The sequence below is a fragment of the Rutidosis leptorrhynchoides genome, chromosome 9 (assembly GCF_046630445.1).
Source record: "Rutidosis leptorrhynchoides isolate AG116_Rl617_1_P2 chromosome 9, CSIRO_AGI_Rlap_v1, whole genome shotgun sequence".
NCBI classification, from domain to species: Eukaryota; Viridiplantae; Streptophyta; class Magnoliopsida; order Asterales; family Asteraceae; genus Rutidosis; species Rutidosis leptorrhynchoides.
In genome coordinates, this window is record NC_092341.1 from 329,581,422 (window position 1) to 329,592,992 (window position 11,571).

At 34.4% G+C, this 11,571-nt stretch overlaps 1 protein-coding gene across 2 annotated transcripts; it reads right to left on the reverse strand.

Moving 5' to 3' along the window:
* Nucleotides 1–1,065: 1,065 nt before the first annotated feature.
* Nucleotides 1,066–10,024, reverse strand: LOC139866683 (cell number regulator 6-like). 2 transcript variants are annotated; one of them, XM_071854974.1, is made up of 5 exons: nucleotides 9,948–10,024; nucleotides 9,693–9,797; nucleotides 9,150–9,264; nucleotides 1,484–1,755; nucleotides 1,066–1,391 (listed from the first exon to the last, which is right to left on the reverse strand). In XM_071854974.1, the coding sequence occupies exons 2-5, from the start codon at nucleotides 9,795–9,797 to the stop codon at nucleotides 1,167–1,169; spliced, it is 717 nt and encodes a 238-aa protein (XP_071711075.1). In that variant the 5' UTR covers nucleotides 9,948–10,024; the 3' UTR covers nucleotides 1,066–1,166. The 2 variants fall into 2 exon arrangements, with proteins under 2 accessions (XP_071711075.1, XP_071711074.1); XM_071854973.1 differs by having other exon boundaries at nucleotides 9,693–9,814; nucleotides 9,948–9,990.
* Nucleotides 10,025–11,571: the final 1,547 nt, after the last annotated feature.

Below are 11,571 nucleotides of genomic sequence, written 5' to 3' on the forward strand. Positions count from 1 at the left end.
GCTCAAAGGGTAATTGATTACATGAATATAGATTTCAAAACTTTCGGGACTCAACATTACAAATTTTTCTTATCGTGTCGGAAACATATAAAGATTAAGTTTAAATTTAGTCGGAACGGGTCATCACATAAACAATATTGATTTTTGTACTTTTTCGTATCATTTCTTGAGAGAGTGATGTAAGCCATGAGTTTTAGCATGAAATAGTTCCTAAATTGTGATCGTAATATAAAAAACTCAGCATATGTATGATTACTAATATACCATATATTTTATTATTTTACATGTTTTATTTGAGTCCTTTTATGTCACTTCACAACTATAAGCTTCAGCTACTTACCAAACACTTACAAAAAATAATAAGCTTCAGTTTCCAGCTTCAACTCCAGCTCCAACCATAAGCTACAACATCAGTTATAAACTCCAACTCCAGCTAGTTTTATCCAAACACACTCTATACATGAAATGTATTGTCACTAGTATAATAACTTGCATGTTGGCCGTGAGACCGGTTGATGCATATTGGCCGTGGGACCGGTTAGTGTGGAGACGCTGGAGGGTTAGTTTTACCCTTCATTTTTTTGGCGAAAATAACGAAAGCTTATATAAATACGGAAAACGTTTTCAAATAGAAAACAACGAGAGAAACCCGATGAGGCTCGTACCTAGAAGCGACAAACTAACAAACTCTCTATACCAAGTCTCATCTTGACCCAATCGGAAAAAGAAAAAAAAAAAAAAAAAACGAATCAATTGGGCTAAAAACTAACCGAATACAGCCCAACGCTTTCAACAAACAACAATAACATCAAACTCAAAAACGAAAAATACACTAAGAAACTCTATGTCGAGGACAACGAACTCAGATATCTTTGATAAAAACGTCAAATTCTTTCATCTCAGCTCCTTGAACCAATTTTTTTTCCCTCTCTTTTGTTGATTTTTATAAATAATGTATTTGTATCTTTATAACAATCTGGATAAACTTCAGTTTATAATGTATTTGTATCTTTATATATATATATATATATATATATATATATATAGTAGGTAAGAACACGCATGAAGTTCATAATCATAAACTTTAATATAAAAACATAAACAACCAATCCAATTATGCATACAGAATGAACTTAACAAAAAGTTGTCAAATCATATAACATGTATCATAGCGGTTGCATCTGTAAGCTAGTATGATGTTCATGGCCATTTTCCGAAGATGAAGATGAAGATGCAGGAGACGAGTTCATTTGTTGAACGGGAGGTGCATTGACAAGAGTCATCGGCATCACAAAATTATCAGAAAGACGTGCCTTCATTTCCCTATGTTCTTGACACAACGCGCACCAATGCAAGCAACAGTGCACCATACATGGTTCACAAGGTGCGTTCTACACATTCAAAAACACATACATATGTACTATCTTTCTTTCACTTGATATTTTGTACATAAATATTTAGTTAATGTGGAAGATATGAATACCTCAAGATGGTATTTCTTCTGTAACATTAGTCGAACAATGCCGGTGTATACACCACACATCCACCAACTAAACAATAATCCCTCGCACATGTAATATGCAACTCCGGGGTCAATAATCCCGTGAAATGCGGCATACGTTCCCGCAACTGCCAGACCACCCTCAACGAAAATTGCATGAAGAACACATGGAGTGGTGGCAGACGTATAGTCATCTCTCACCGATTCATAATTGCGCCCGAAAAGAACGCATGGACAAAAAAGTCCTGTCCTGCCTGAACATATAAGTATATAACACAGGTTGAGACCGGTATATAAATAATTCTACTTTTTTTAGGTAAAGATCATAAGTTTGCCCTTTATATTGTCGTGAGTAAATTGATACTATAGAACTGGGTCCACAATAATCTAATATTTTGCCTCTGCTATAGCTTAAGGTGTTTATTCATTGAAATATAGTCGAGCATTTTTGCCAAATAATAAGAACATATTACAATTATAGTGGGATAAGAAAGGGGAAGAGGTAACATCGGGTTTGTGACTAATATCAAATTTCCCAAGAATCCACACTTCAGCAGAGTCATTGGTTAGGTTTTAGGGATCAAACATAAGTTGAAAATTTTGGCCACATGGGCACATATCAGTTATAATATTAGTGTAAACGGGTAAATGGATCAATAATTACAATCACTTAAAGAATCGTCAGTCACCCATTCCTCACTCAAACAAACATTATCACTAAGAAACGCAAACAAAATCGATATCTCAAACTGCCGCACATCAATATCGAACGATGTTTTGTAGCCACCGGAATAAGACTTCAATTTATCATCAAATTGACCACCATAATGTGCCTCAAATGTAATGAATAATGGATTCATAGTGAGAACGATAGGAAGAAATTTTCAGAATTTGAGAACTTGTAAAAATATTGGTGTGATTTAATGATAAAGGAATGAAGTATATATATAGTTGTAGAATATGTGAATATTTGTTGTGTTTCTATAGATATTTTTTTATTTAATTTCCGAATAAGAAAAAAAAAACGGTCAAAAGCTCGCACCAATCACCGATAGACACGTGGCCAAACGCCACTATTTCTGATCGTCACTCAGGTGACTAACGCTGGCAATTCGTCACCGGAAACGCCGTGTAAGTGGCGTTTACAGGCGTTTCCTGTCATGACAATGGTGGGTAACGCCACGTTAGATCCAATTTAATATGCTTCTAGGTGAGATTTATACTTGGGACCTCTTGTGAGGATATCAATACCCCAACTATCTTGAGATAGTTATCAGTTATATTATTGGCAATGTATCATAAACTTGCTACAGGACTATGTCCACAAGAAGCTCAACACCACATCACTATTAAAGCCCGTGGTAAAAATGCAAAACTGAAGTAACAAAGTAGCAAAGAACTACATAAGTGAATTGTTAAATATGTAGTGACCCGAACTTTTCCATGTTTATATATAGTAAATGAAATTGATATTTACATGATTAAGTGTTTCCAACATGTTAAGCAATCAAACTTGTTAAGACTTGATTAATTGAAATAGATTTTATATAGACAATTGACCACCCAAGTTGACCGGCGATTCACGAACGTTAAAACTTGTAAAAACTATATGATGACATACATATGGATATATATAGTTATCATGGTATTATGATAAGTATGTACCTCATTAAGTATTTTAACAATGAGTTATATACATAAAAATGATACTATTGAATTAAGAAACTTGAAAACGGTATATATAACGATTATCGTTATAACAACGTCTTACTAATTACATATGAATCATTTTAAGATATTGATACACTATATATAAACATGTTAAATGATAAGTAAACATATCATTAAGTATAATAACAATGAACTACATATGTAAAAACAAGACTACTAACTTAAGGATTTCGAAACGAGACATATATGTAACGATTATCGTTGTAACGACATTTAACTGTATATATATCATATTAAGATATATTAATACATCATTATATCTTGATAATGTAATAATTTAACATCTCATTAGATATAATAAACAATGTGCTAACAACATTTAACAAGATCGTTAACTTAAAGGTTTCAAAACAACATTTACATGTAACGACTAACGATGACTTAACAACTCAGTTAAAATGTATATACATGTAGTGTTTTAATATGTATTCATACACTTTTGAAAGAATTCAAGATACTTATCTAAGTACTTCTACTTAACAAAAATGCTTACAATTACATCCTCATTCATTTTCATCAACAATTCTACTCGTATGCACTCGTATTTGTACTTATACAATACACAGCTTCTAAATGTATTTACTATTGGTATATACACTCCAATGATCAGCTCTTAGCAGCCCATGTGAGTCACCTAACCATGTGAGAACCATCATTTAACATCTAGCATGACTTATGAGCAAGGAAACAAAAACAAGAACTCCTTTTAACCCCACTCACCTTCACCACTCACCACCTACTCTATTTCACTTCCAACTTTCTTCCCAATTCTCTCTCAAAACACACACACTCTTCCATGAACGTCTAAGTTACTATTTTTCCAGCAAAAATCATTAAATACAAGCTTTGGTTATTACCTATAATCATCATAAAAACAATTACTCAAGAACACATCAAGAACACTTCCAAGTTTACAAGTTTACTTCCAAGTTTCCTAATCCATTCCAAGCAATCATCTAAGATCAAGAAACCTTTGTTATTTACAGTAGGTTATCTTTCTAAATCAAGGTAATATTCATATTCAAGCTTTGATTCAATTTCTATAACTATAACTATCTTAATTCGAGTAATAATCTTACTTGAACTTGTTTTTGTGTCATGATTCTATTTCAAGAACTTCCAAGCCATCAAAGATCCTTTGAAGCTCAAGTTATTTTTTCATCATTTCCAGTAGGTTTACCTACTAAACTTGAGGTAGTAATGATGTTCATAACATCATTCGATTCATATATATAAAACTACCTTATTCGAAGGTTTAAACTTGTAATCACTAGAACATAGTTTAGTTAATTCTAAACTTGTTCGCAAACAAAAGTTAATCCTTCTAACTTGACTTTTAAAATCAACTAAACACATGTTCTATATCTATATGATATGCTAACTTAATGATTTAAAACCTGAAAACACGAAAAACACCGTAAAACCGGATATACGTCGTCGTAGTAACACCGCGGGCTGTTTTGGGTTAGTTAATTAAAAACTATGATAATCTTTGATTTAAAAGTTATTATTCTGGGAAAATGATTTTTCTTATGAACATGAAACTATATCCAAAAATCATGGTTAAACTCATAGTGGAAGTATGTTTTCCAAAATGGTCATCTAGACGTCGTTCTTTCGACTGAAATGACTACCTTTACAAAAACGACTTGTAACCTATAATTCCGACTATAAACTTATACTTTTTCTGTTTAGATTCATAAACTTAAGTTCAATATGAAACCATAGCAACTTGAATCACTCAAAACGGATTTAAAACGAAGAAGTTATGGGTAAAACAAGATTGGATATTTTTGCTTGTTGTAACTACGTGAAAATTGGTAACAAATCTATATTAATCATATCCTAGCTAACTCATATTGTTTTATACATGTATTCTAATATATTATGTAATCTTGGGATACCATAGACACGTATGCAAATGTTTTGACATATCATATCGATCCATGTATATATATTATTTGGAACAACCATAGACACTCTATATGCAGTAATGTTGGAGTTAGCTATACAGGGTTGAGGTTGATTCCAAAAATATATATACTTTGAGTTGTGATCTAGCCTGAGACGTGTATACACTGGGTCGTGGATTGATTCAAGATAATATATATCGATTTATTTCTGTACATCTAACTGTGGACAACTAGTTGTAGGTTACTAACGAGAACAGCTGACTTAATAAACTTAAAACAGTAAAACGTATTAAAAATGTTGTAAATATATTTTGAACATACTTTGATATATATGTACATATTTGTTATAGGATTCGTGAATCGACCAGTGGCCAAGTCTTACTTCCCGACGAAGTAAAAATCTGTGAAAGTTTGAGTTATAGTCCCACTTTTAAAATCTATTATTTTTGGGATGAGAATACATGCAGTTTTATAAATGTTTTACAAAATAGACACAAGTGATCAAAATTACATTCTATGTTGAATTATCGAACCGGATATGCCCCTTTTTAGCTTGGTAGCCTAAGAATTGGTGTTTATTATAATTGCCACCAATTGACGCGAATCCTAAAGATAGATCTATTTGGCCCAACCATGGTTTTAAAAAACGGTTGAGGCGTACGCCTCGAGGCGCGCCTCAGTGCGTTTTCGAAAACAAACGTTTTGGAACGTACGCCTCTCTGCTCTAATTAAACGTACGCCTTTTTTTGCTGAGGCGGATCGATTATTGGAAGAGGCGGTTCGATTGGTGAGGCGTGCGCCTCTATGTGTTTAGCAGAAAAAAAGCGGGAAAGGCATCTGGCGGCTAACGTTGATGTCTCGTCGGAAGAGAAAAGATGAAGAATGAAAACAGAAAAAGAAAAAGAATATGAGTGAGGAAGGAAAGATTTAGACCTGGTAACGTTGATGTCTCATCGGAAGAGAAGATGTGGGTTTCATCAGAAAAGAAGATGAGGGAGGAAGAAGAGAAGCACATTTCAGATAGATCTAGATCTAAATGTTATTTGAAATATCTACGGATCTCTATATATTTAAAATATTTTAATTTCTTTTTTCTTTTATCAAATTTCAATTAGAGCCCCTAAACTTTTACTAAATTTTAATAATAAGAACAAACTTTTTTTTTTTTTTTTTTTTTTAAAAGCAAGATAATTTTATTGATAAGGAAATGATACAACGAGTATTACAACATGAATAACACTAATTTGAGCGAAACTCGAGGACCTATACTAGATATATCGGAGCAGTATTATCAAACTTAACATCAATCACCATTACCCTCATCATCTACTAATACATAAAAAGGATTGTTTGTTTCAATTCTATCTTTGGAATATGTCTTATTATTACCTTCACCATCAATGCCCTTCCCTTTATCTGTTTTCCTTAAAACATTCTGATTTCGATTTTTCTGGGACTCCACATTCCAATTTGTTTCCTCCACAGCAATATTGTCTTTAATACCATGATTATTCTTAACTGCATTTTGCTTGATACCTTTTGCTTCTGTTGACTGCCATTGATTTTTATTATTATCAAAATTCAACTTATGAGATACCCTTCCTTTCTGACTAACAACTTTAGAGCCGTCCTCAACACACTGGTTATTTAAATCAACTGTTTCACCATCATTGTTGTTTTTCAAAGCGTCTTTTAACACTTGTGCTGAAACTTCATCTTCTGTTTTAGGCCTAATTTTACAAGTATTAAAAGAGTGCCCAAACACTTTGCAATGAGTGCATAAAGGCGGTTTCCATTGATAAGTCACCTCAAGTTTACCCACTTTGGCTGGAAAAGAACCAATCACAGGATAGGAAAATTCGACAAAGCTAGGAAGGTCATCAGCTGCATTGACTTCAGTCAAAACTCTAGCAAAACCTAGTCTTCCACTTTTACTTAAACATCTCTCTGAAGTAACTTTGTCCATCAACATAGGCCTACCAATACCACTAACAAGTTTACCTATACTTCTGCCATTCCATAGTTCAATGGGTATATTGTGAATGCAAATCCAAATTGGAACTTTTTCAGGTTCAATTTTTTCAAGCCAAACCCCAGGTTCCCACTGATTCACGAAAAAAGGAACATTATTAACTAACCATGGACCACTCTCAAGAACCTCCTTCATACCCTTTTCGTTATTAAATTTGCATAAATAAAATCCTGCAGCTGTTTTGACGATTTCTTTAAGGTCATACCTTCGCCACATTCTCCTTAGATGGGCATTAACAACCCTATATTCCATAGAAGTTCCAATAAAATACCCATATAATTGAAGAGAAAAAGCACTACCGCCCTTCTTAACCTCCTCGGCGGAGAAAACTACTCTCTTTTGACCATTAGACATTAAAACTGGAGGAATGAACTCCATTTTTAATTCTTCTTCATCTTTGGTTTGTTTTAAGAAGTCAGCAAAAGTGATGTTTGGATTTACCCATGCTCTTGGGGATTTAGTATTTGTATTGCCTTGCCCATCACTAGTCTCAACCCCTTCCATTGTTGTAGATTTAATCCCAGAAACAACATTATCTTTATCACCGCTATTATTATCCTGCGTATTCATTAAATTTACATTGTCACCCAATGTAAATTGGGAGAAATCATCAGGAACAACAATTGACTCTCTAATACCATCATTCTTAAATAACTTAACAGCATTCTCAGCAGCAGCCACTAGGTTTACATCAACCTCATTATAGCTACCATCTTTTGAACTTTTAAAGAATACAACAGGACTAGCCGGTTTAGCAACAGCAATAGTTTCACCAATAGATTTAGCAATAATATCATAATTACTAGCAACAATATCATCAATAGAATGATCAGTTACAGCAGAATTCTTACCATACCCATCTTTCTTCCTGTTACCCTTGCGTTTTTTAATTACTTCAGGGAGAATTTTTTCATTAGCAGGAATAGAAGAATCACCAACATAAGGAACAAATTGAGCACTCTTCTTTTCCTTTGACGGACCATCCCCAACTTCAATCAGCTGGTTCACTTTACCCTTCCTCTTTCTAGAATAAGAACAAACTTAATATACACTCTTGAAACTTTAATAAAATGACAATAACAGCCCCTATTATTTAAAAATTATCAGAATATATATATTTATTATTAAAAAGTCAACAGAAGTCAACTCCGCCTCGAACGTGCGCCTCGGTTCGCCTCGAGGCGTACGCCTCGCCTCACAGAGGGGAAACGCCTCGAGGCGCGTTTCCGTTTTTTTAAACCTTGGGCCCAACAAGCCTCATCCGAGTTACGGATGCTTTAGTACTTCGATTTATCATGTCCGATGAGAGTCCCGGAATGATGGGGATATTCTATATGCATCCTTTTAAGGTCGGTTACCAGGTGTTCATCATATGAATGATTTTTATACAGATTGCATGTTGTTTATGAGAAATGAAAATATGAAATCTTGTGGTCTATTATTACGATTTGATAAATATGTAGGTTAAACCTATAACTCACCAACATTTTTATTGACGTTTAAAGCATGTTTATTCTCAGGTGATTATTAAGAGCTTCCGCTGTTGCATGCTAATTTATGGACAAGAGTTGGAGTTAGCATGCTTGTACAATATTGTTTAAAAACTGCATTCGAGGACTTAAATTGATGTGTAATATTATTGTAAACCATTATGTAATAATCGTGTGAAAACGCTATATTTTAGATTATCATTATTTGATAATCGTCGTAATATTTTTAAACCTTTATCGATAAAATAAAGGTTATGGTTTGTTTTAAAATCGAATGCAGTCTTTGAAAAACGTCTCATATAGAGGTCAAAACCTCGCAACGAAATCAATTAATATGGAACGTTTATAAATCGATATGAACGGGACATTTCAAAATATTGGCATTGTTAGACTTCTATATCTAAAACCTGAAAATGGCAACCTACAAAACTGAAACAAATACATGTTGGACTGCTCAAAAGGCGAGAGTACGTAAAACTTACAGCTTTCTGGATCGTCAGCACAGCCAAATATACCAGTTGTCCAAGGCTCAATAGCAGGAGGCGAGTAGCCCTCAGGTAAAGGCTGACCACATTCATCGCACTCACGACCATGTAACTGTAAATTAAGTAAAGTCAAAAATATATATATAAGAAAAGTTGCAACAAGATGTCAATAGGAAAAATCTAATCAAAAGACAACTAAACAAAGATACCGATGTTCTATGGAAATTTAATAAAACAAACATAGATTGCACTAACACAAGATCATCAACAAAACTCGTACATACAAAGCTTTGGTTCTTCTAATAGTTTCATCAAGGTTAGCTAATTAATCAAACCAAAGATCTTTAGGCCTAGTGATTGTGAGTTCGAATCTTGTGGTGGACTATTCATGTTATGAGTGTGTGTTTGCCCTTTTAAAAGACACAAGTAAAGTTTTTGATTTGGTTTAGTTGATAACAATTCTAGCAGATGGCTGGGAACTGTAAGATTACAAAATGCCCAAAGCTTTATTTAATACTGTAACTATTAGTATTGTTAAACCTGAGGAACATCAATGGGCTGATTGAGCTCTCCAGAATTGATTTCAACAGGAGTTTGATCTTTGGTCAACTTCACATACTGCAATGAATTATCACCATCTGCCATCTAATTCAGATCCACCACTAAATCAGATACATAAAGTAAAATTAACACACGGAGAGAGAGAGTTGTATAGTCAAATGCATATATTATTGTTCTTAATAAATAAAATAAGATTAAGAAGCAATTGCCGGAGCTCCGGCATATTGATAGTACCGTTGACGGAATTAAATACAGTAGGTCGTTAGGTCAACACTCAACAGTCACAAAATCGTATGTGAGAATGATTTAACGAGGAACGGGTTAATAAATTTTGTCCCTGAGACCTTTAACTATATTATCTTGCAAATATAGTCCCTACTTAGACATTGTGCTTCTTTTTATCTAACATTTGTTTTTTTTTTTTTTTTTGAAAGGCAAAAGAATTTTATTAAAGACTTAATAATACATCAGGCATGTGAGTGCATGCCAAGCTTCATCATCTACAATAAAATTACAGGGAACAAAGTTTTAATCCTACTGTTACCCATGATCATCAAAATACATGGGATTCATTAACTATTGATTCCACTCAAACATTTTCTTTCCTGATCGATTCGATATCCATTCAAAGGCCTTGATTTGAATTTCATTGAGACCCATAGGACCGTTTCCCTTTTTCTTTTTGAACACGGTAAGATTCCTATTTTGCCAAATCATATATCCGGTAACCCATACTATAGCTTGCCATAGACTCGAGTAGCTATCCGCTCTTGATGGATCCTTTTTTCCTTGGAATATCTCACTTGAGTTCATGCACTGAATATTCCCAAACTTGCACTAACGGGACACCCTATTCCAAATATCCTTAGCGAACGAGCATTGGAACATGATATGGTCGACTGTCTCTACATCATTATCACAAACGGGGCATCTAACAGAGTCTAGGTCGATTCCTCTTTTGTCTAATTCAACCCGTACTGGTATCCTTCTCATAATGACGCGCCATATAAGCAAACCGATCTTCTCTGGTAAAAAGGGATTTCCACGTACTTAATGTTAACCGACGGGTCTGGAACTAACTTTTCGTTGATTAATTTTGTAAGTGCATTTGTGCTAAATCTTTCATTAGGTTGTAAGATCCACTTTCAGGTGTCTGATTCATTTTCTCCATATTTGAAACTGGACAACAGTGCTTGCAATTCCTCAAATTGTGCTTGAGTTCTCCCTGTTGGAGTTCTACTCCATTCCCAAAATGCAGACCAGTTGTTTCCATTTTTTATCAATCTGTTTTGGACCAGCACCTCTTGATTTAATTCCAGTCTAAACAACCTTCCGAATGATTCTTCGAGCACATGATTCCCAAGCCACCTGTCTTTCCAAAAACGTGTGCATTCGCCCGCATTTATAACTTTCACAAACGAATTAGAAAACGGAATATTTAAGTCGTTAATATGCAACCCAGTAGCCCGAATATTATTCCATGGAGTGTTCCTAACAACATTTTGATTTATATCATGCGATCCCAATCCCCCGTCCCGCCCATAAATACTTTGTATTACTTTAACCCAAAGAGCATTTTTTTCAATTCGAAATCGCCACCACCATTTTCCCAACAAAGCCATGTTTTTGGCCTTGAGGGACCCAATGTTTAAACCCCCCCGCTCAAATGATAAAAGAATGGTATCCCATTTGACCCACGAAATTTTTGTATTATCTCCCGACCCGCCCCAAAAAAACTTACGTCTCAAACCTTCGAGCAAGTTGATGACATTCGATGGAGCACGGAATAGGGAGAAGGCATACAATGGAAGACTAGTAACCACCGATTTAATTAGGGTAAGACGGCCCCCAAACGACA

Bases quoted from the DNA above. Each gene is read 5' to 3' on its own strand.
- LOC139866683 (XM_071854974.1), bottom strand. From the start codon at position 9,797: ATGGCAGATGGTGATAATTCATTGCAGTATGTGAAGTTGACCAAAGAT. The intron at 9,265-9,692 runs GTTTAACAATAC...CTTAATTTACAG, and splicing joins AGCCCATTGATGTTCCTCAG to TTACATGGTCGTGAGTGCGA. The intron at 1,756-9,149 runs GTAAGTTTTACG...TTATATGTTCAG, and splicing joins TGCTGACGATCCAGAAAGCT to GCAGGACAGGACTTTTTTGT.